The following is a 26,759-nucleotide window of genomic DNA, read 5'->3' as shown; positions in this document are numbered from 1 at the left end:
CTAAGGGCGGAGCTTAATGGTCAAATCGATACGTGTGTTCCTCATGAGTCAAGGCACATGTGTAAGCAAGTTTCACGACTTTCGGCCAAACGAGGCATGACTTATGCCTGTTTAAAGTCTGCCTTTTCAAAAAATTGCTATAGCGCCCCCTTTTGGCCAATTGGAGTGAGATTGGTTTCAGTGATATTTGGAATGACCCTGTACATTTCTGCAAAGTTTCAAAGAAATGTGAGTCTGCATGTATGTTTTAGGCACAGATGAATAATTTTCATAAAACTGTAATAGTTAAAATCTATCTCCTCCTGGGATTTTTGAGCAATCTGCACGAAACGTTTAACACTTGAACTTTGGACCACTGCCTACAAAAATTTCCAACGGATTTTCCATAAGTGAAAAAATGCAGAAGTTAGGAGCCAATGACTGTTTTACATATAATTCAAAATGGTGGGCGATCTAAAGGTCAGAGGTCAAAAGTCAGATCACAAAAGTTGTCGGGCATGAAGAGACGCATGTGTGTATCGAAGTTTCATGGTTGTAGGTCAAACAGGGCATGAGTTGTACCTGTTCAAAGTTGGCATTTTCAATTGAGTGCTATAGCGCCACCTTTTGACGAAAGATTGTGAGAATAATTTTTTGATCGTTTTTCATGACCATCTGCCATATGGCCGAGTTTCGTAAAAAGCGTATGCACGGTTCAGCCAGAACTAAGATTAGCCTTGAATTGAGAGGGAGCGAAAAACAATTCGTAATATAGCTGCAAGCAGCGATAATACGGGGCCAGTGAATAGAGAGAGAGAGAGACATGGAAACGGAATAGATTGAAGAGAGAGAGAGTGACATGGAAACAATAGATTGATGAGAGAGAGAGATGGAAACATAATGGTTTGATTGGACATCTCAACCTACTGCCATTAACAGAACTCTCAACATTCAGACTAATAGGCTGCAACACTACCTATAGTGCTATAGCTTTGTCCAGGCTGATATTGTCTGTTGAAGATCATAAACTCTTGCCTTCTTTCATGAACCAAGCCCCTGTTTCACTAACACTAAGATCACTCGTTCACTAGCTCACTAGCTCACAAACCATGAAAAGTTGTGAGATTGTAGATCAGCTATTTTCAGAATGAAGTATGTCATACGTTGAAAAAACGTACTCTCAAATAAGCATTTCAGGTTATCTTTACCATTTGCACATGTATTCATTGATACAGTCATGTTGTTTGCAATTCAACTTAAATTAAGTCTGCATCAAGTGAGGCTTGAACTGGCGACCTTGAGATTGTGAGGCATTCATTTAAGGGAGACGCCATTGGCCCAACAGACAAGTAACTGTGAAAAAGGAGATCACACAGATGATACAGTTTCACGCAAATAGCTGAAAAATCCTGGGTTTAAGTGTTTTTCAAACTGCTCAAAATTGCGGACAATCTAAGGAATGAGCTTACTGGTCAAAGCGATAGATGTGTTCCTCATGAGTCAAGGCACAAGTGTAAGCAAGTTTCACGACTTTCGGCCAAACGAGGCATGACTTATGCCTGTTTAAAGTCTGCATTTTCAAAAAATTGCTATAGCGCCCCCTTTTGGCCAATTGGAGTAAGATTGGTTTCAGTGATATTTGAAATGACCCTGTACATTTCTGCAAAGTTTCAAAGAAATGTGAGTCTGCATGTATGTTTTAGGCACAGATGAATAATTTTCATAAAACTGTAATAGTTAACATCTATCTCCTCCTGGGATTTTTGAGCAATCTGCACGAAACGTTTAACACTTGAACTTTGGACCTCTGCCTACAAAAATTTCCAACGGATTTTCCATAAGTGAAAAAATGCAGAAGTTAGGAGCCAATGACTGTTTTTCATATCATTCAAAATGGTGGGAGATCTAAAGGTCAGAGGTCAAAAGTCAGACCACGAAAGTTGTCGGGCATGAAGAGACGCATGTGTGCATCGAAGTTTCATGATTGTAGGTCAAACAGGGCATGAGTTGTACCTGTTCAAAGTTGGCATTTTCAATTGAGTGCTATAGCGCCACCTTTGGACGAAAGATTGTGAGAATTATTTCTTGATAGTTTTTCATGACCATCTACCATATGGCCGAGTTTCGTAAAAAGCGACAGCACGGTTAAGCCAGAACTAAGATTAGCCTTGAATTGAGAGGGAGCGAAAAACAATTCGTAATATAGCTGCAAGCAGCGATAATACGGGGCCAGTGAATAGAGAGAGAGAGACATGGAAATGGAATAGATTGAAGAGAGAGAGAGAGTGACATGGAAACAATAGATTGATGAGAGAGAGAGATGGAAACATAATGGTTTGATTGGACATCTCAACCTATTGCCATTAACAGGATTCGAACTCTCAACCTTCAGACTAATAGGCTGCAACACTACCTATAGTGCTATAGCTTTGTCCAGGCTGATATTGTCTGTTGAAGATCATAAACTCTTGCCTTATTTCATGAACCAAGCCCCTGTTTCACTAACACTAAGATCACTCGTTCACAAACCATTTACCAATGAAGAAATTGTACCAAACCATGAAAAGTTGTGAGATTGTATCAGCTATTTTCAGAATGAAGTATGTCATACGTTGAAAAAACGTACTCTCAAATAAGCATTTCAGGTTATCTTTACCATTTGCAGATGTATTCATTGATACAGTCATGTTGTTTGCAATTCAACTTAAAGGGGAAATCCACCCATTTTCAATATTTAACTATGTCATTAATATAGCATAAAGGAGTTGTGTGGAAATAAGAAAAAAGTTCCCCCCTTTCTGTGTTGCCTTGAACTGGAGGATTGATTGTGGGTTTAACATTGCAAATTACAACATGATGAGTCATCACGTTGTAATTTGCAATGTTAAACTCACAATCAATCCTCCAGTTCAAGGCAAAAAGAAAAGGGGGGAACTTTTTTCTTATTTCCACACAACTCCTTTATGCTATATTAATGACATAGTTAAATATTGAAAATGGGTGGATTTCCCCTTTAAATGAAGTCTGCATCAAGTGAGGCTTGAACTGGCGACCTTGAGATTGTGAGGCATTCATTTAAGGGAGACGCCATTGGCCCAACAGACAAGTAACTGTGAAAAAGGAGATCACACAGATGATACAGTTCCACGCAAATAGCTGAGAAATCCTGGGTTTAAGTGTTTTTCAAACTGCTCAAAATTGCGGACAATCTAAGGGCGGAGCTTACTGGTCAAAGCGATACGTGTGTTCCTCATGAGTCAAGGCACATGTGTAAGCAAGTTTCACGACTTTCGGCCAAATGAGGCATGACTTATGCCTGTTTAAAGTCTGCCTTTTCAAAAAATTGCTATAGCGCCCCCTTTTGGCCAATTGGAGTGAGATTGGTTTCAGTGATATTTGGAATGACCCTGTACATTTCTGCCAAGTTTCAAATAAATGTGAGTCTGCATGTACGTTTTAGGCACAGATGAATAATTTTCATAAAACTGTAATAGTTAAAATCTATCTCCTCCTGGGATTTTTGAGCAATCTGCACGAAACATTTTACACATGAACTTTGGACCACTGCCTACAAAAATTTCCAACGGATTTTCCATAAGTGAAAAAATGCAGAAGTTAGGAGCCAATGACTGTTTTTCATATAATTCAAAATGGTGGGCGATCTAAAGGTCAGAGGTCAAAAGTCAGACCACGAAAGTTGTCGGGCATGAAGAGACGCATGTGTGTATCGAAGTTTCATGGTTGTAGGTCAAACAGGGCATGAGTTGTACCTGTTCAAAGTTGGCACTTTCAATTGAGTGCTATAGCGCCACCCTTTGACGAATGAGTGTGAGAATTATTTCTTGGTAGTTTTTCATGAGCATCTACCATATGGCCGAGTTTCGTAAAAAGCGTATGCACGGTTAAGCCAGAACTGGCAAAAACAAGTATTTTTCAAACTGCTCAAAATTGCGGAAAGTCTAAGGGCGGAGCTTAATGGTCAAATCGATACGTGTGTTCCTCATGAGTCAAGGCACATGTGTAAGCAAGTTTCACGACTTTCGGCCAAACGAGGCATGACTTATGCCTGTTTAAAGTCTGCCTTTTCAAAAAATTGCTATAGCGCCCCCTTTTGGCCAATTGGAGTAAGATTGGTTTCAGTGATATTTGGAATGACCCTCTACATTTCTGCAAAGTTTCAAAGAAATGTGAGTCTGCATGTATGTTTTAGGCACAGATGAATAATTTTCATAAAACTGTAATAGTTAAAATCTATCTCCTCCTGGGATTTTTGAGCAATCTGCACGAAACGTTTCACACTTGAACTTTGGACCACTTTCTACAAAAATTTCCAACGGATTTTCCATAAGTGAAAAAATGCAGAAGTTAGGAGCCAATGACTGTTTTTCATATAATTCAAAATGGTGGGAGATCTAAAGGTCAGAGGTCAAAAGTCAGAGTGTGAAAGTTGTTCAGCATGAGGAGACGCATATGTGTATCCAAGTTTCATGGCTGTAGGTCAAACAGGGCATGAGTTGTACCTGGTCAAAGTTGGCATTTTCAATTGAGTGCTATAGCGCCACCTTTGGACGAAAGATTGTGAGAATTATTTTTTGATCGTTTTTCATGACCATCTACCATATGGCCGAGTTTCGTAAAAACCGACTGCACGGTTCAGCCAGAACTGCGAAAAGTGGCAGAAGAAGAAGAAGAAGAAGAAGAAGAAGAAGAAGAAGTGACAGAATAATGCGAATAACAATACGTGTCCAGAGCAGAGCTCTGGCCCCGTAAATATAGCTGCAAGCAGCGATAATACGGGGCCAGTGAGAGAGAGACAGACAGACATGGAAACTGGAGAGAGAGAGAGAGAGAGAGAGAGAGAGAGAGAGAGATGGAAACTGGAGAGAGAGAGAGAGAGAGAGAGCCATGGAAACGGAATAGATTGATGAGAGAGAGAGAGATGGAAACAGAATGGATAGATTGGACATCTCAACCTATTGCCATTAACAGGAATCGAACTCTCAACCTTCGGACTAGGATAAGGATAATTCCTTTTAACAGGTCGTTCATGAAAGTCCTTGTGGTCTTGTTTCCAATGAGAACCTGTGAGCAATTAGGGGTTAAGAGTCTTGCTCAGGGACAAATTTAATTTCATCGACGCATATGCTGGGATGGCCTGGAATCGAACCTGGGGCAACCAGGGCCTCTGGTTCCCTAGGCGTGCTCACTAACCACCCAGCTATGGCCGCCCCATGATAGGCTAATAGGCTGCAACACTACCTATAGTGCTATAGCTTTGTCCAGGCTGATGTTGTCTGTTGAAGATCATAAACTCTTGCCTTCTGTCATGAACCAAGCCAACACTAAGATCACTCGTTCACAAACCATTTACCAATAGAGAAATTGTATGTCTCCTCGCTACCGAAAACAGTGAAAGCAGCCGATCTACAAGCTCAGAAACATGTTGCTATCTGAAAAGTTTTGAGATTGTAGATCGGCTATTTTCAGAATGAAGTATGTCATACATTGAGAAATCGTACTCTCAAATAAGCATTTCAGGTTATCTTTACCATTTGCACATGTATTCATTGATACAGTCATGTTGTTTGCAATTCAACTTAAATTAAGTCTACATCAAGTGAGGCTTGAACTGGCGACCTTGAGATTGTGAGGCATTCATTTAAGGGAGACGCCATTGGACCAACAGACAAGTAACTGTGAAAAAGGAGATCACACAGATGATACAGTTTCACGCAAATAGCTGAAAAATCCTGGGTTTAAGTGTTTTTCAAACTGCTCAAAATTGCGGACAATCTAAGGGCGGAGCTTAATGGTCAAATCGATACGTGTGTTCCTCATGAGTCAAGGCACATGTGTAAGCAAGTTTCACGACTTTCGGCCAAACGAGGCATGACTTATGCCTGTTTAAAGTCTGCATTTTCAAAAAATTGCTATAGCGCCCCCTTTTGGCCAATTGGAGTAAGATTGGTTTCAGTGATATTTGGAATGACCCTGTACATTTCTGCAAAGTTTCAAAGAAATGTGAGTCTGCATGTATGTTTTAGGCACAGATGAATAATTTTCATAAAACTGTAATAGTTAAAATCTATCTCCTCCTGGGATTTTTGAGCAATCTGCACGAAACGTTTACCACTTGAACTTTGGACCTCTGCCTACAAAAATTTCCAACGGATTTTCCATAAGTGAAAAAATGCAGAAGTTAGGAGCCAATGACTGCTTTTCATATAATTCAAAATGGTGGGAGATCTAAAGGTCAGAGGTCAAAAGTCAGACCACGAAAGTTGTCGGGCATGAAGAGACGCATGTGTGTATCGAAGTTTCATGGTTGTAGGTCAAACAGGGCATGAGTTGTACCTGTTCAAAGTTGGCACTTTCAATTGAGTGCTATAGCGCCACCCTTTGACGAATGAGTGTGAGAATTATTTCTTGGTAGTTTTTCATGAGCATCTACCATATGGCCGAGTTTCGTAAAAAGCGTATGCACGGTTAAGCCAGAACTGGCAAAAACAAGTATTTTTCAAACTGCTCAAAATTGCGGAAAATCTAAGGGCGGAGCTTAATGGTCAAATCGATACGTGTGTTCCTCATGAGTCAAGGCACATGTGTAAGCAAGTTTCACGACTTTCGGCCAAACGAGGCATGACTTATGCCTGTTTAAAGTCTGCCTTTTAAAAAAATTGCTATAGCGCCCCCTTTTGGCCAATTGGAGTAAGATTGGTTTCAGTGATATTTGGAATGACCCTCTACATTTCTGCAAAGTTTCAAAGAAATGTGAGTCTGCATGTATGTTTTAGGCACAGATGAATAATTTTCATAAAACTGTAATAGTTAAAATCTATCTCCTCCTGGGATTTTTGAGCAATCTGCACGAAACGTTTCACACTTGAACTTTGGACCACTTTCTACAAAAATTTCCAACGGATTTTCCATAAGTGAAAAAATGCAGAAGTTAGGAGCCAATGACTGTTTTTCATATAATTCAAAATGGTGGGAGATCTAAAGGTCAGAGGTCAAAAGTCAGAGTGTGAAAGTTGTTCAGCATGAGGAGACGCATATGTGTATCCAAGTTTCATGGCTGTAGGTCAAACAGGGCATGAGTTGTACCTGTTCAAAGTTGGCATTTTTCAATTGAGTGCTATAGCGCCACCTTTTGACGAATGAGTGTGAGAATTATTTCTTGATCGTTTTTCATGACCATCTACCATATGGCCGAGTTTCGTAAAAAGCGACTGCACGGTTCAGCCAGAACTGCGAAAAGTGGCAGAAGAAGTGACAGAATAATGCGAATAACAATACGTGTCCAGAGCAGAGCTCTGGCCCCGTAAAAAAATATATTAAAAATAAATGAAAAAAGTGATCAAAAAAACACAGCCCTCTCACGCATTAGGAGGGCAGGGTGAGTCACCAGAACCAAGGACGGGTGTTTTTGATGGTTAAACGGGTTAAAAATTGAGTTTGAAGTTATAACGGGTTTGTATAGGAAGGGGGCGTGGCTGATAAAATGAATATCAAATATCTAAATACTGAATCAAGCAACTTAAAAACTGTCTGGGGGGTTCACAAGGGCCTGAGTAGACCATAAAATGAACAAAGGTTTTTTTGAGTGCGTTTGTGTGTGTGTGTGTGTGTGTGTGTGTGTGTGTGTGTGTGTGTGTGTGTGTGTGTGTGTGTGTGTGTGTGTGTGTGTGTGTGTGTGTGTGTGTGTGTGTGTGTGTGTGTGTGTGTGTGTGTGTGTGTGCGTGCGTGCGTGCGTGCGTGCGTGCGTGCGTGCGTGCGTGGAACCTTACCCATCTTCATCCAACTCTTCATCCTCAGCTCAGACCTCTTCTCATACATCAGTTTCCAGTATTCCTCCTGTATTTCACACATCAACAGACAATGACAGATTGAAGCTACATCAAGTGTTAACACACTGTTCCTTAACCAGAGCTGACAACTCTCACACAATGAGCGTGAGACACACATAAATGACCCTCTTCACATGCACTCACACCACACATCATATGTATCACGCCGTCAAATCAGCCCAAGTGTTAAGCAAGGGACAATGCATGGGGAGGTAGTCATTATTGAAATTTAAAGCCCGACAGGGCGATTAACCACCGAGGAGAGAGAGAGAGAGAGAGAGAGAGTGTTATATTGCTGAGGTGAGTGATTAAAGGAATTTGACAATTCAGAATCATTTGCCGGGGTGGCAGTGGCTCAGGGGTAAAGTGGCTGGATCTTTTCGATCCCGGTCTCCCCCAGAGTTAGTGTAGAAGTGTCCTTGAGCAAGACGCTGAACCCCTAATTGCTCGAGATGAGCAGGTTGGTGTCTTGTATGGTTTCCTCCGCCATCGGTGTGTGAATGGGTTAATGTAATGCACAATCTATGTAAAGCGCTTTGGATAAAAGCGCTATATAAATGCACCATTTACCAGAATATTTTGTGCAGTCTGTCTTGACTTTATAGCTATCAGACTTTTATGGAAATCAATGTGAATATTGAATAGGAAACATATGGTGCAAAACATCAGTCAAGGTGAACCATCACCATCTCTACACAGGCTGTTACACTGACTCCTACTGTCACTATATTTATTATGACTGTGAATACACTCCAGTCATTCCCACATACAGTTTACACATTAAACTCCATTTGATACCTAAGTGATATATTCTAGTTAATTGCATACACACAAAGATATATTAATGAGTGGTTATTATTAAAGATGGCTCTTTAATTGATTCAGTCATCAAATCAATGTCTCTGTTTAGCTTGTTGATGGATGAAATTAAAACATTTACCCATAATGTTCCCATGTTAGTAAAGCCTGTTAAAGTATCAAACTCCCTGTTAAAATGCACCAGAATACAGGACATTATATCTGTTTAAAAGACCCCCCCACCAAAATGATCACACTCACACTATTAATCTACACCTACCACCAGTTTCTGCCTTAACCCATCTGTGTCACTTTTATTCAAACATATCAGATCTACAAGCTCGTAGCGCGGCACCTAGTGCCGCGCTACGAGCTTGTGGATCTGATATGTTTTGAAAAATTGTGAAAATGTGTGCAAATCTTTGAATACTGTATATATTTTTTAAAGTGAACATTTGTAACTCAAATCTTTGCTTCTGGGGGGTTCCTGGAACAAAATATTTTACAAATGTTTGCTTTAAAAATATATATTTTCAAAGATTTGCACAAATGTTCTTGTTTTTTCAAAATTGAAGATCTACAAGCTCACTTGGTGCCGCGCTCTGAGCTTGTATATCTGCTATTTTTTAATAGCCAAAGAAATCTAAAAATGACACAGATGCGTTCCCGGTCTCAATGGGTTAAAATGACTTGATTTCATTATTGAGGGTTAGATTTGTAAAATGATAACACACCCACCCAGTGCAACATACCAGCTGTACCTGGTTGAGGGATTACAACTGGTGTGTTGCACTGGGTGCAACATTAAGTACAACAATGAATACAAAAATACATTTTGCGTGCGGTGGTGACTCCATGGGTCGATAAAATAATTATACTAATAATAATAATAATAATAATAATAATAATAATGTTTGCTGCACACGCCACCAAATCTCACTCCAAGGTTTTCTGAAAATAAGACTAAAAGACTGGACAGATGGTGACAGTGGTATAAGTAACTAAGTACATTTACTCAAGTAATGTACTTAATTACAATTTTGAGGTACTTTTACTTGGAGTACTGGAGTAATACTGGAGTATTTCCAATGTCCATTGCTTTTACTTCTACTCCACTACATCTCAGAGGCAAATATTTAGCTTTATCTCCACTACAATTATTTTGAAAACTAGTTACTAGTTACTTTGTAGACTTTGATTATTACAAAACCACTTCAGCCTTATATACAGTTCATTTCGGCCATTTGAAAATAACCGATCTACAAGCTCACAATGTGTCAAAATATATGCATTGTGAGCTTGTAGATCTACTATTTTCAAAAAATACTAATGAAAACTTGAAATGGGACATTCTGTATAATGAGTACTTTTACTTTTGGTACTTTAAGTACATTTTGATGCCAATACTTTTATACCTTTACTCAAGTACATTTTGAATTCCGGACTTTTACTTGTAACAGAGTATTTCTATATTGCAGTATTGATACTTTTACTTAAGTAAAACATTTGAGTACTTTTTCCACCACTGGGTATAAGAGAACCGTTTAATGTAAGTAGAACACTGTTAACCTCATGAACCCTAGCTTCCCTATTCTGGGGAAAACATGCAGTGGAAATAGCAGATCTACAAGCTCACAATAGCGTTTAGATCTATAGAGGGGCTGTAGAGGGCTAAGAATAGACCCCTGAGGAACCCCGTTCAATTTAAGTATAAAGGGTTTATCCTACTATAATTCTAGTAACCTCTGTAGTGGTACGTGAGTGAAGATACCCGGTTCTCCTCACTGGCTGGACCAATTGCTCTGATTTTGCACACAGCCATTGACCATTACAATCTGAACGCAACTGTGAAGCCCGTTTTTCAATTTAATCAAATCCCAGCTTCTTATTAGCGTTTTTGTGTCAAAGAATGTCGTCCCATAGCTGCGGCTGCCCAGCTATGGGACAAACTGCCTCCCGGGTTGCCAGATCATGTGCGCATATCCCCCCACGGATGCGCTGCGCCGACCGGGTATGGTCTAGTATTATTAATAAAGTTAAACTACAAGTCCACAACGTGTCACACTGTGAGCTTGTAGATCTGCTATTTTCACTACTTTTGAGTGACACTCTTCTATGATGAAATGGGGCATTAAGTTATGGGGGGTGAAACGTGGAGATACAAGGTTTCTGCCCGACAACAACGATAATTAACCCTTTATACATAGTTGAATGGGGTCCCCCAGGGCTCTGAACTAGGCCTGATGCTTCTCTCAACACCAAATCTATTTGCTTAAAATAGCTGATCTAAAAGCTCACAACGGGTTGCATTGTGATTCATTGTAAGCTTAGATTGTCTATTTTTGTGGAATGTTCACCTCAGAATAAAGACGCTAGGGTTCATGTGGTTACCTGGCATCCCTATTTTAGACGCATTTTTGTTTATTGTTTTGTTTTTTTATGTCATTGAATGATGAACAAATAAATCTTACACTCTACATTGTAGTTCATGTATTCATTAGAACATGTAAATAAATGTCATGGAGATAATATTAGGTTCTTACCCTGCTGTTAGCTGACTCATATATGTTCCTCTCTATGTTCTGAGCATCAGTCACCAGGTTAATGTCCTCAGCTGGGTTTCCTGTTACCATGTCCTCTACACTGCTCACCAACACACAGAGAATGAAAGAGACAAAGTCAGACATCAGATTCAATCATCATAATAAGTGATAATAGTTCAGCTGGTCTGGGGTCTAGAAGATGGTGAGAACACATTGTATTGGTTCTGCTTTCTGTGTGATGAACACTCACAGACTGCGGACATAGTTGTCACGGATCCTCTGTGTGTAGTCTTTATGCCAAGACTTCCTCATGTCTGCTTTAGAGAGACGGAGGGCTGTCATGGAGTACCAGCTGAGAGAAAGACAATGATAGAAAAAACAAAGAGACATAGAAAGAGGAGGGAGAAACAATGAGGAACACATTATTATTATGATATGAGATAATATTATACTGTATGATATATGTATACAGGTGGAAACATGACAGTTTTTTTTCTTCATACTGTAAAATAATACAAAATAAATAAAACTAAAAATGATTATACACACACCAGTGGTGGAAAGTAACAAAGTACATTTACTTAAGTACTGTATTTAAGTAACATTTTGAGGTATTTGTACTTTACTTGAGTATTTCCAATTTCCAATACTTTTACTTCTACTCCACTACATCTCAGAGACAAATATTGTACTTTTACTCCACAACAATTATTTGAGAACTTTAGTTACTAGTTACTTTTCATATATACATTATTATATTATGAAACTTTAATCACTTTAGCCCTATTTTATACATGGGCTATTTGAAAATAGCCGATCTACAAGCTCACAACGCTTCGCGATGCGACGCGTTGTGAGCTTGTAGATCTGCTATTTTTAAATAGTTTAGTACTTTTATTTTTTTTCAAGCTTTTGGTACTTTAAGTACATTTTGTTGCCAATACTTTGGTACTTTTACACAACTACATTTTGAATTCTGGACTTTTACCTGTAACAAAGTATTTCTATAATGCAGTATTGATACTTTTACTTAAGTAAAACTTTTGAGTACTTGTTCCACCACCGACACACGCATGCACGCACGCACGCACGCACGCACGCACGCACGCACGCACGCACGCACGCACGCACGCACGCACGCACGCACACACACACACACACACATATATATTAACCACTTAAACCCCATTATCCATATTCGGGGCAAATGTTTGCAGAGAATAGCAGAAAATAGCAGATCTACAACTAATAATTAGTTTCAATTGTACTCATAGTATATTTTGATATCAATACTTTTGTACTTTTACTCAAGTAACATTTTGAATAAATACTTGTGGTATTGCTACTTTAGTAAAAATAAACAAATCTGAGTACTTTTTCCACTACAGGTAATAATAATAGTAACTGTTGTGTAAACATATAAATATTGACAAATAAAATCAATCAACATTTTAAAGGTCAAAGGTTTAGTGTACAGATCTCTGATCAGCTTTAAACATATTTTATATATTTTTCCTCCTATCATCCTCCTCCTATCTTCATCCTCCTCTTCCTCCATCTCATCCTCCTCCTGCTCCTGCTCCTCCTATCCTCATCCTCATCTTAAATCATTCAAACATGAATTCATTCATAGTGTCTCTGTTCATAGACATGCAGCTGATAATCAGAGAAATGTTCACCAAGAAAATAAAAAAAATAAAAGAAAGAAAGAAAACAGACAGAGAGACAACGTTACCTTGTGGATAAGATCTTTGTCACACTGCAGGATGAGTTTCTGCATCTTAAATCCTCAGCAGTGTTCATGGAGTAACAGCCTCTACAGTACCAGTCTTTATCATCAGTGGTTGGTTTTGCTGGTCTTTTCATCCTGACAAACAGACAAAGACAAGAGTCAAGTTATTTGTGTATAAATTATATTTCTTCATATTTAATAATTCATTTTCATCATTAAAATGATGATGACACGTGGAAACCAACATGTAATCTACAAGCTCATTCAGTGTGATTCAAAACACATGCCGGGGGGGGGAGGGTCATACATATTTGGTTTGACCCCCGACTTGCAGAGCTCTATAACACCTATAACAGTGTTTATAATATATCTGATTCACATACTGTGTGTGTGAAGGTCCAGGTTCAGGAGGTTTTTCTTTAGACCGGTCACTCTTCATAGACACACAGCTGGATGTTGGAGACTCTGGTCTGTCAGATCCCTCCTCCTCTCTCTCCACACACTGACTCATCTTTAGGTCTTTATTAAACCTGTCAACGTTACAGTCAATGAAATACATCAGGAAACAGGAAATGATGAATACAAGATATGAGTGACATCATGCACAAAAAAAAACATAGGCCTATGTTTTCTTTTTTAAACAGTAGACTATCTATTATTTTATACTGGTATGTAGTTACAAACATTGTATAACAGTGTTCTAATATAATCTTCTAGTTATGTCATAGATCGTACCCCAAAAAGTCACATAAAGCCTCTTTCCCTATAGCATGGGTTTTCAACAGGGGGTCCGGGACCCCTAGAGGGTCCTCAGAGTTATTGCAGGGGGATTTTTTTTTTTTTTTACATTAACCACTTGAACCCCAGCATGCCTATTCTAGGGAGGAACATGTGACATGTGAAAATAGCAGATATATGTAAGCTCGTGTTGTGGGCTTGTAGATCTGCAGTTTTTGGTGAAGAGGTTTGGTGTAAAGGGGAAAAAAGAGCAGACCAAGTACAGAGTCAAAGAACAAGTCAGACAGACAGACAGACAGACAGACAGACAGACAGACAGACAGACAGACAGACAGACAGACAGACAGGGTAATAAGTAGAAAGTGAAAGTAAAAACTGCTCCATCCAAAGTTTAGACAAACTTTTGTAAACAATACTGAAGGTTTCTACTATAAGTTATAACACACTTAAACAACATTAACTTTAACAACATAGAATAAGTTATAAAACACATTCAATTAACATAATTCTCTCACCCTATATGAACTTGGAGGACTGTGTTTTTCCTCCTACTTCTGACAGCGTTCAGTTCAGCGTTGCCAGATTGTGTGACAGAAACAAGCAGACAGGTATATGAACACAAGGCCAAAGGAAGAGACTAGCTGAAACCCTCCTGGATTCTGTACAGTAGAGTCTCCTTCATTTCAACCACATCTCATGGAGGACTCCTGGAATGACATTTTTGATTTCTCCTGGATTTGGTATCAAACTCCCCAAATTCACCAAAACACAGGAAATGACATCTGCTCTGTTTAAAAGTTTCTGATGCTTCAGTCATTTCTGTACGCCTACTCTTTGTGTTGTAATGGATGACATTGTACAATGCTGTAAAACCTGATAAAAGTATTAATCTAAAAAAATCACCACACATGCACGCGATCTACAAGCTCACAATGTGTCACAATGCGACACATTGTGAGCTTGTAGATCTGCTATTTAAAAAAAAGAATCTTGAGAAAAGGAAGTGGAATATTTAGAACATGTTTCAAACATTTTAACAACACAAATCTTGTATGGGGGTCCCTGGCACAGAATATGTTCAGATGCGGGTCTGTGCACAAATACAGGTTCATATGTTGTCTGTCCTTGACATGAAAATGTTTGAGAACCATTGGTTTAAAAACAACAATAGGAAACAAGTCCAAACAATAAGTAACAACACTTTAGAAACAAGACCAACAAACACCTCAACCCACAAATACCAATATTTACAAGATACTTTACAGAAAAACAAGCCCAGAGCTGCTTATAATACGCAGATATGGCAACCCAGGGTGTTTCCTACTGCACAGTACAGCCGTGACGTCATCACATTCAGCCTGAGATTGGGGGGGGGGGTAATTATGCTACAAACAGAGTTTTAATATGTGTATTTATTCTATCTTTTACTTATTGTAATGTTCTCTATAATATGTAGTTATGATCATTTTATATCATTATGAGTCAAACATATTCTTCTCATTTTGTCATACATCATTCCATCAAGTCACACACCCCCCTTTCCCTGTGGTAATGGTTTCTTCCAAAAGTTATACGGCAGCACGTACAGTGTGTGTGTGTGTGTGTGTGTGTGTGTGTGTGTGTGTGTGTGTGTGTGTGTGTGTGTGTGTGTGTGTGTGTGTGTGTGTGTGTGTGTGTGTGTGTGTGTGTGTGTGTGTGTGTGTGTGTGTGTGTGTGTGTGTGTGTGTGTGTGTGTGTTCACCTCCTACAGGCTGCAGTAGTAATTACACTCCATTCAAGTGAAGGAGGTTTTATCTAGACTTTACAATAGATTTTATTTCCTTAATAAACATTTTCATAAATCTATAGGTCTATATATTTCATAGATAGCTTCATAGACATGTCTGACAGCTCTGTCATCAGTGTTGTGTCCATTAATGTGTCTTTGTTTGTTTGCAGAATGTCCCATTTCACAAGTTTTCAAATGTATAATAGTCCTTTGAAAATAGCAGATCTACAAGCTCACAACGCGTCGCAAAGCGACGCATTGTGAGCTTGTAGATCTGCTATTTTCAAATTGCCAAAGTATATATTCACAGGTATAGGTCTGAAGTGGGTTTGTAATAATAATCTAAATCTACAAAGTAACTAGTAACTAAAGTTTTCAAATAATTAGTGGAGTAAAAGTACAATATATGCCTCTGAGATGTAGTGGAGTAGAAGTAAACTTATTGAAAAATTGGAAATACTCCACTAAAGTAAAGATACCTCAAAATTGTACTCAAGAAGTACAGTATTTGACTAAATGTAGCGAGGGTTTAAAGCCTGCAGCCTTATCATGTCTCTGTTTGTTTCTGTCAAACAACACGTGGATGTTGTCAGATCTAATCAGGTTTCCAACATGAAAGCGTGTGATGTGATCTCTCTGTCCCACATATGGAAAACAGGAAAACCTGATGTGACATGAAGATTAATCTGACAGAACTCCCTGTTCCTTTCCACCAAACGCATCTGTGTCATTTTACATGTCTTTGGCTATTCGAAAATAGCAGATCTACAAGCTCATAGCGCGGCACCGAGTGCCGCGCTATGAGCTTGTAGATCTGCTATTTATCTTTTTTTGAAATCGTGAAGATTTGTGCAAATCTTTGAATATATATGTTTTAACACTGAGTTCTTACCTTAAAGTATACAATGTATTATATAATGATATAGTCAATATAAAACAGATCTGTAGTTGTGTCTTCTGACTGAGTGTAAAGCAGAGGGACTTCCTGACTGGAGAAACAAATAAAGAATGTTTGTAAACAAACATGTAGATAATATATACATGGTATTTCCGGGTGGAATGTCTCTGAATAAGTAAGTTAAGTGTACTTAACTTTAGCTATTATGTCTAGTTTGTAAACAAGGCAGGCAAGCAGGCAGGCAGGCAGGCAGGCAGGCAGACAGACAGACAGACAGACAGACAGACAGACAGACAGACAGACAGGCAGGCAGGCAGGCAGGCAGGCAGGCAGGCAGACAGACAGACAGACAGACAGACAGACAGACAGACAGGCAGGCAGGCAGGCAGGCAGGCAGGCAGGCAGGCAGACAGACAGACAGACAGACAGACAGACAGACAGACAGGCAGGCAGGCAGGCAGGCAGGCAGGCAGGCAGACAGGCAGGCAGGCAGGCAGACAGGCAGGCAGGCAGGCAGACAGACAGACAGACAGACAGACCAGGTGGGGAGGCAGACAGGAGGACATTTAAAGGGATATTTCACTTTCAAACATGTTTGGGGTCATTTTAAAGTCTACTCAGGCTCACCACAGACAGTTTTCAAATTACTTGATAAAGTATTTAGATATGTGATATTTATCAGACCCTAAGTCGTCAATTATTGTCTTAGGAATGAGACAAAAACAAATACATATCCATGAAGTCTCCATGGGGTGACTAATACATAGAAAAGAAAGTAATTTTGGGGGTGAACTATCCCTTTAAAATGACCCAAAACATGTTATAAAGTGAAATATCCCTTTAATGGGCGGTTCCTCCATGCAGAGCTCTGGAGATAAACCATGTCTCTGTGAGCTGACCGTCTCACATTCTACTGGACCTCAACCCTACAGACAGCCTGTCTCACTGCCTGCCTGAGGGGTAGACAGACAGACAACAGACAGACAGATGGGGGTCCTCAGGATGCTGAGGAGGGGTCCAGCACAGATGGCTGTGGTCCTCAGACCACCAAAGAGGATTCTGCAGGACAGCAGGTCCAGGATTTACAGCAAACCTCCTAAAAACAAGATCTCAGCTGGGGTGAGTCTCTTCTGTCAGAGAGAGAGCTTCAGGGGTGGAAAAAGTACTCCAATTTTTTTTAAAGTATCAATACTGCAAGGCAGAAATACTCTGTTACAAGTAAAAGTTCTGGAATTCAAAATGTACTTGAGTAAAAGTATAAAAGTATTGGGATCAAAATGTAAAAGCACCAAAAGAAAAAGAAGTCATTGTGCAGAATGTCCCGTTTCAAGTTTACAAGTGTATAAAGATATTTAGAAAATAGCAGATCTACAAGCTCACAATGTCCCGCATCATGACGCATTGTGAGCTTGTAGATCTGCTCATTTCAAATGGCTGAAATGTATATAGGGCTGAAGTGGCTACTGTATGTTGTGTGATAATAATCTAAATCTACAAAGTAGCTAGTAACTAAAGTTTTCAAATAATTAGTGGAGTAAAAGTATAATATTTGCCTCTGAGATGTAGTGGAGTAGAAGTAAAAGTAATGAAAATTGGAAATGCTCCAGTAAAGTAAAATCAAATACCTAAAAAGTGTACTTAAGTACAGTACTTCAGTTAATGTACTTAGTTACTTTACACCACTGGTCCAGGGACCCTCAGGGTTCCTTGAGGAGGAACCACATGGACCCTCACAGGTCTGCAATGTATTCAGTTCATTACAATAATAAAACTTCATTTAAATGTACATTTAAATCAAAAGCATCTAACATTGTGCAGGTAATTATTACAAAGTAAAAATATCTGTAACCCTAAAGGAAATATTTTTGTTATTATTATTATTATTACATAGAATGTTTATTTTTATTTTTTTGATGTGTTGTTTTTATGCAGATGTTTTTTATTTTATTCTGTAGGCCTACTGTAGCACTTTGAGATTGGTTTCAAGTGTAATAAAGTGTATAAAATATAAATGCACCATTTACCATTTATTACAAAACATACATTAACCACTTCAGCCCTGTATACATCTTGGCCATTAGCACAGGGGTCTTCAACGTTTTCGGGCCAAGGACCCCCTAGCTGAGAGAGAGATGAAGCAGGGACCCCCTACTCTATATTGTATAAAATTGTGTTTCAGATAAACGTTTGCTGCTCTTTTTCCCCTCTACACCTATAACTCTTAGCCAAAAATAGCCGATCTACAAGCTCACAACGCCTCGCAGCGCGAGGCGTTGTGAGCTTGTAGATCTGCTATTTTTGGCTGAAGTTCTCCTTAGAAAATAGTTGCTATGGTTCAAGTGGTTTACGTAAAAAAAATTAAAATCATATCACAAAGATTTGGCGGACCCCCTGTAGTAACTCTGAGGACCCCCTGTTGAAGACCCCTGCATTAGCACATAGCAGATCCATTAGCAGATCGCAGATCTACCATTTTCTACTGCTATTTTCAAAAGATTTTTCTACATTTGAAAACTTGAAATGGGACATTCTGCATAATGACTACTTTCTACTTCAACTACATTCTGATGCCAATACTTTTGTACTTTTACTCAAGTACATTTTGAATTCCGGATTTTTACTTGTAACAGAGTATTTACATTATTTCAGTATTGATACTTTAACTTAAGTAAAAAATTTGACTACTTTTTCCACCACTGTTTAGAGGTTCAGTGTCTTGCTCAAGGACACTTGTTGGACACTAACTCTGGGAGGGAGCTCGGAATCGAACTGGGAACCTTCCGGTTGCCAAGCGTCCGTTCTACCTCCCGAGACACTGCTGCCCCTGTAATGAAATAAAGTGCAATATAAATAAAATGCATTCTTTTTACATGAACCACTTGAACCATAGTATCCATTTTCTAAGGAGAACTTTAGCCAAAAATAGCCGATCTACATGCTCACAACGCCTCGCGCTGCGAGGCGTTGTGAGCTTGTAGATCGGTTATTTTTGGCAAAGACTTATAGGTGTAGAGGGAAAAAAGAGCAGCAAACGTTTATCTGAAACACAATTTTATACAATATAGAGTATAGGGGGTCCCTGCTTCATCTCGCTCTCAGCTAGGGGGTCCTTGGCCTGAAAACGTTGAAGACCCCTGATCTAAGATTATTATGTTTGTTTTGTTTTTGTTTCTTGTTTTTACAGAAGAGTTTCCTCATCATGTCTCTGTTCACATTAGCCATGTTGGCTCCGGCTGGTTGGATCCTTCATCACCTTCCAGACCACGCCCACAAACCCCCCCCCGCCACTGAAGACCCTTCATCACCTTCCAGACCACGCCCACAAACCCCCCCGCCACTGAAGACCCTTCATCTTCCTCACTATCATCATCATCATCATCACCACACCCCAGGACCTTTCATCCAGCGTTGCCAGGTCTGCTTATTATAAGCGACTTGTAAGCGACACACCGCACACACACACACACACACACAAACACACACACACACACACACACACACACACACACACACACACACACACACACACACACACACACACACACACACACACACACACACACACACACACACACACACACACACACACACACACACACACACACACACACACACACAGAGGGATGGAGAGAGAGAGAGGAAGGAGGGGGACAGACAGACAGACAGACAGACAGAGAGAGAGAGACGGAGCAATAGATAGGCTACACAAAGACAGAGAGACAGATACTGAGAGAGAGACAGACAGACAGACATACAAAGAGGATTGACACAAAGAGAGACATACTGAGGTATGCAGACAGACAGACAGACAGACAGACAGACAGACAGACAGACAGACAGACAGACAGACAGAGGGGGGTCCTGGGGGGGTCCTTGACATGAACATTTGAGAACCACTGGTTGAAACAACATTGGGACACAAGACCCAAATAAGCCAGAGTGACATCATAGCAGACCACAGTCACATAAGTTCTAAATACAGTACAATGTGTAGAATACATTCACAATGACAGCGTATGTATTTGTTTAATAAAATACCCAAACTAGGCCCCGCCCGAGTAATTAGCATAATTTTAGGTCTGAAATAAGCCCGATAACACAGAATAAAAGAGTGAAAAAAATAAATACATTGACAGTAGGCGGTTCCAGAGGATCAACTGATAGCAGAGTGAGAGAACAGACTTATAGTTCACATGTTCAATCGTTCATACAAAACATGCAAAGTTGAACACAATATAAAGTTACGTATGCATCGCATCGTGGGCTTGTAGATCTGCTGTGTTCGGTGCACAACACCGCCATGTGATGAAGTACAAACCAGGCTTTAGTCTGCCACGAGTCGGCCTCTGTCGTCTGTCGTGTTTATGGCTTGTTTAAGTACCGATCTACAAGTTCACAACGCGTTAGATCACAATGCATTGTGAGCTTCAGTGAGCTTGTGGATCGAATGGCTATTCAGTGACCGCAACACCACCATGCAGTTAAGTGTAAAATAAGTGTGGGAATCTAGGTGAATGGTGCACCCACTGCACCTGACCTAGTCACATGACCAGGAAGTATAAAAGTCTAGTTCCTCCCAGTAGAGAACCATTTGATTCTGCTGCAGAGGATGGTGTTTCCTCTCATGAAGGTGAAGGAGAACGCATGGTAGGCCAAAGCTCAACTTTGTGTAGCACATCATAACCATGTGTAAGGCTACCCTTTTGTTTGTTGCAGCTAATGCTACTGCTAACCTATTGTTTGTTTGAGCACATGCGCTACTGCTGGTCTTTGTCGGCTAGCCTACTGTTTGAGCACATGGATGCTACCATGCCTATAGCACTTTAATTTGTATCAACATTGTTGTTTTATTTGATTTTATTCAAATGTCTTGATTTTATTTTATTTCAGTTTACAAATGAAGTTACCTCTAGTGAACTAACTGCTGTGTTGTATCTAGACACCTGGAGATACTGGTACAACATATACATTCTCTACATTGCCTCTTTGTGTATTTTAATGTATTTTTAGTTTTGTAACACTGTCTTCTTCTTGTAGCTGTGGTGCTGGAATTGTCCCCCGCCCTTGTCCCTGCATTGTGCTGCATTGTGTGCATTCACTGCAAAGCAAAGTAGATTTATGCTGTTTGTTCTTTTTAATGATTCGAATAGTGTTTGCATTATGTTGAAATACTAGGGCTGGCAACTAATGTGTTTTGTCTGTTTCCTTAAAGGGACCAGTCAGTCCAGCCACTGTTTTCCACTGTTGTTCTACTTTGAGTTCTTGTTTATTTTGAGTTTGTTCATTTGAGGCATATAGTAGGTACGTTAGGCATAGATGTTAGATTTCTTTCATAGTGACATGGTTTTAATTGTTTTTCTCTCCTCTCCTTATGTTACAGTGTAACCGTGTTCAAGGCCGGGTCCGGCCTGTTACACACGCCTTCCATTCCTCTCTTGGGTCTGCACTGTGGGACCTTTTGGTTTTATTGGTGTGTATGTTAATCCCTGACACTGCATGTTTTTGTATTGATTAGTATGTTTTATTGCATGAGTTTGGTACCAGGCCTGTTCCCCTTCTCTTTCCCCATTAGTACCCTTGTTTACGGGCCGACCCGCCCTTCCTTATTAGGAGAGTAACTGTAACTTTATTTGATAACATCTTGTCTTACTGACTATTGCCTGATATTTTAATAATCCATGTATTACATAGTTGTTTAATAAAGTCATGTTCTATTTTTACACAAACTGCCTCTGGTAAATTGTTCCTGTTTAAGGGAAGTTGGTCACATCACCGTGTTGAACATTCTAAGGTTTAGGGCATTGGTTCTCAAAGTGGGTTCCGGGGACCCCCAGGGGTACTTGAGGGGGTTCCAGGGGGTCCCCAGCTAAATGATGGATAGGAACCATATGGACCCTTATGGGTCTGTAACTCTGAGAGTGTACAAATGGAACCAAATGGACCCGTTAGGGTCCATTTGGTTCCATTTGTACAATGTCAGAGTTAAGTTAACATTGATTTTACAATATGAATTAGAGTCCCAGAGATAGAAATACCATTAAATGGGGGTCCGTAGCCTAATAATGCATGTCAAACTGGGGGGTCCTTAAAATTAAAATGGTTGAGAATCACTGCTAGAGCCGTAAACATCTTCTCTTATGGGGGTCCATGGCTTATCTTTTCAAATGGTTGTCCGCGGGCTTATAAGTGTCCATTTGGGGGTCCTTCACATGAAGTTTGAGAACCACTGGTTTAGGGGTTCCTCCTGCCCCCCTTAGGGGTTCCTCCTGCACATTTTATTACATTTTTAATTTGTCCATAGTGATTTGATGTACTATATTCATATAATCTCATTAATCAGTTTTTAGAGCATCTTATTGGGACAGAGTATAGAGTTAAAATAAGGGACAGAGCCCTCTATGAGTGTGTTGCTGGGACAGAAAGGTCCTAATTTGTGTCTCTAAAGAAAGCCATTTTAGAATGAAAATCTTGTAAATATTGTGTCTTGTGTCGATCGGGTCCAATATTTAGTTCAGTAACCATGGAGATAAAGAATGGTTCAGAAGCTGTGTTCACGTTCACTCTTCCATTGGAATCAATAGACTCCGACCTGCTTCCTGTCTCCTAAAAAGGCATCCACCTACTGTACGCATCGCAACGCATTGTGAGCTTGTAGATCTGCTATTTTCAAATGGCCGAAATGTATATAGGGCTGAAGTGGTTACTGTATGTTTCATAATGATAATCAAAATCTACAAAGTAACTAGTAACTAAACTTAGACGTAGAAGTAAAAGTACTGAAAATTGGAAATACTCCAGTAAAGTAAAAAATACCTCAAAATTCGTACTTGAGTAAATGTACTTAGTTACTTTACACCACTGGTGAGTGTACACACGCCTACAGAGACAATAAGAGACAAAGTGACGTCATTCATTCATTTATAATGATAGATGATGATTTAAATAACATGACCCTCCTCTGATAGACATTATTTACATTGTGGTGGAAGAAGTACTAATAAAAGGGCCTGTGTTTGAAAATATACTTGAGTAAAACAAGTACAAAGGTATTAAGTACAGTACTGTGGTAAATGTACTTAGTTACTTTACACCACAGGTTGTCAGAGTGTGTGTTTCTGATAGTAAGATAATGCTGCGTCGCCCTCTAGTGGACGGTTACAACATGTTGTCATTGTCAGTCATCAGAAGCTGATGGACCACTTTACCCATGAGACTGTTTTATATATTATTATGTCTTATATATTATATACATATGACATGTTATGTCCTTTGTTATGTTGTTTACACCTGGCCATATTACTGTGAATGAACCAATATGGTCCATGTATCGTATCATCAACCATGTATCGTTATGCGTATCGTATCTCTGTTACAATGTATCGTTACAGCCCTACTAATCACTCATTGCCAACACCTGGCTGCAGGGGCCTCGTTGTTGTTGGAGCCCTTTGATGTTGTTGCTGTGGATGAGAGCAGAGACTGTTTGGTTCATTATATTATTACCTGGCTGTGTTTGTTTCACTGTGTTTGTGACTGATGTCATATTTAGTACAGTATACACACCTGATTGTATATATTCCTGATTTATTTCAGAAACCACACAAACTGTACACTGTGTATCTGTATGCTGTGTGCCTAAAGCAGGGGTGATGCAACTTTGATGATGTAGAGGGCCACTATATTTACACACTCACTCCAGAGGAACACATTGCATATACTGTCACAGGGCAGAAACGTCTTATCTCTGTATTTTAACTTTTTTCGTAAATTAATGCCGTACTTTGCCATTCTATGTCACCCAAAAGTAGCAAAAATAGCAGATCTACAAGCTCAAAACGCATCGCTCTTTGAGCTTGTAGATCTGCTATTTTTGCTACTTTTGAATTGGAATCCTGAAAAGTAACATTTTTATTTCATTTCAAATGCATTTAGTTATACTTATGTTAACTTTATCAACTTAAAGACAAATACATTGGCCATAAAAAAGACAATAGAATGTTAATACTAGTCATTAAGCTTCTATAATATAGACTGAAGTAATTAAAGCGGGTCATGTTTGCATGTTTGGAATTGTAACAGCTGAAATCAATAATATATCACTATTCTGATATTAACCCAGTGGCCGCATTAAATGAAGGTGGGGGCCGCATGTGGCCCCCGGGCCGCCGGTTGCCCATGTATGGCCTAAAGCCTTCAGTAAATGGTTGAATCCCGCCTCCTCCTTGTGTTCTGACCGACACTCCAGAGAGAGTACAACCCTTTGTAAATCACCAGCACCTTCCCTTTCTTTCAGCTAGTTATGGTTATTAGTATTATTTGTATTAAAGATTATGTTTGGGTCTTTTTTGATAGGAGATAGTGAAGATGGACAGGAAACAGGGAGAGAGAGGGAGTGACACGCAACAAAGGTTGTCGGGAATGGGATTCAAACCCGCAACGCGCCGTCAGGCTACATTAGAGCCTATATGTAGTATGTACCTGGACCGCTAGGCCAGCGAGCACCTCCCTGGTTGTTACGTTAACATCAGAGCATTTGAAGACGTCAAACTAGCAATTTATGTTCAGAAGCATCTTCCATCAAATCTTACTAGTCTCTCTGATATTTCATATAAAAAGCAAAAGGATAAAGCCTCAGTGGTTCTCAAAGTGAGGTCCGAGGGACCCCCGGGGGTCCTTAAAGGGTTTCCAGGGGGTCCCCAACAAAATGAGTTAATAAAGCATCTAAATCAGCGTGACCGCTTTAACCTATAATGTATACATAGATTATACAGCTGATCAAACATAGAGCGTGAGTCTGTAGATCTGATATTTTTAAAGAAAATCTTGAAAAAAAATATGTTTGTAATATATTGTAACAACACAGATCTTGTATGGGGGTCCCTGGCACAAAGTATATGTTCAGATGGACGTGTGCGGACAAATACATATTAACCCATTTTGGGCTGGAACCCCTATTTCTAACTCTAACTTTCAGGACAGGAACCTCTTTTAGAGTTGTTGTTGCTATGTTGTTTATAGCAACATGCTTTTGTAATTTTTGAATAAATATTTTAAGTTTTTCAGAAACTTATTTAGAAACAGGATTTAGAATGTGTTTTTAGAATCAGCCTCAGGTCTGAATGGGTTAAAGGAGAATCCCACCCGGTGTTTTTCTTACCTTTAATATAATATTATAATATCCTAGGAGGAGTGGTTCAGTAGATAACATTCATAACTCCATCCTGAATCGACCGCAGCTAAAATAAAAAATAATAAAACGCTATTAAAATACGCAATCTAGAAGTCCATAGGCTCAGGTTTTTAGCTGCAGTCGAATAAGTTTGGTTATGATTTTTTTTCCTACTGTACCACTCGTCCTAATATCATAATATCATAATTAAAGGTAAGAAAAACACTGGGCGGAATTTCCTTTAATTTGAGGTCCTTGACATGAACATGATGGAGAACTGGTGTAGATTAGCTGTTCCTTCACTTGGACTAAAGCTGCATGTTATCATGAACATGATGGAGAATTCACTATTTAACAGGTTCTAGACTGTCTCTTCGTTGGGACCCCCTGTCTCTTTGTTGGGACCCCCTTTCTCTTTGTTGAAGACCCCCTGTCTCTTTGTTGAAGACCCCCTGTCTCTTTGTTGGGACCCCCTGTCTCTTTTTTGGGACCCCCTGTCTCTTTGTTGGGACCCCCTGTCTCTTTGTTGGGACCCCCTGTCTCTTAGTTGGGACCCCTTGTCTCTTAGTTGGGACCCCCCCTCTTGCTTTTGCACAACACAAGATGTAAAAAGTCCTTTAACCCAATGCATCTGTGTCATTTTTAGATTTCTTTGGCTATTCAAAAATAGCAGATATACAAGCTCATAGCGCGGTACTCGGTGCCGCGCTATGAGCTTGTAGATCTGCAATTTAAAAAAAAATCTTGACAATTTCTGCAAAATGTTGAATATATATATTTTTCAAAGCGAACATTTTAAAGCAAATATTTGGCCGTGGACCCCCATCTCAAAATGCTTTGTTCCAGGGACCCCTCCCCCAGAAGCAAGGATTTGAGGGATTTACAAATGTTCGCTTTAAAAACATATATATTCAAATATTTGCACATTTTCATCATCTAAAAACAAATAGCAGATCTACAAGCTCATAGCGCGGCACCCTATGAACTTGTAGATCTGCTATTTTTTTGAATTGCCAAAGAAATCTAAAAATGACACAGATTCTTTCCCGGTAAGACCTGAGGCCGATTCTACAAACTAGAAGTTCGGGCCGCTGCGCGGCCCTCACATCTAGCGTCCGCGCGACGTCGCACTGTGTAGGTGTGTACATGTAGTGTGCAAGGAAGTAGTAGTGTTGAGTAATGTGATTGAGGCAAGAGAAGTATTGGGTATGAATGTAGGCGGGTTGTTGTTGATTGAAATGAGATTGCATTGTTTGTTAGATAGCATGGTTTATTGGCATGGTGTGA

The 26,759-nt window shown here is 39.6% G+C and overlaps 1 protein-coding gene across 1 annotated transcript in view; it reads right to left on the bottom strand.

Moving 5' to 3' along the window:
* LOC311038628 (uncharacterized protein) overlaps positions 1-26,759 on the bottom strand; it is a gene marked incomplete at both ends in the record, with an annotated part of 234,156 nt that overhangs the window by 138,100 nt on the left and 69,297 nt on the right. The window contains one exon of the mRNA XM_084048200.1: positions 11,168-11,267. Coding sequence (XP_083904326.1) covers positions 11,168-11,267 — 100 coding nt within the window. The remainder of the gene's footprint in view (positions 1-11,167; positions 11,268-26,759) is intronic.

Source organism: Gymnoscopelus microlampas (genome assembly GCF_963454915.1).
Source record: "Gymnoscopelus microlampas genome assembly, chromosome: 22".
In the NCBI taxonomy this organism is placed as follows: Eukaryota; Metazoa; Chordata; class Actinopteri; order Myctophiformes; family Myctophidae; genus Gymnoscopelus; species Gymnoscopelus microlampas.
Note: the sequence above shows the minus strand (reverse complement) of the source record. Positions and strands in the feature narration are given on the sequence as shown.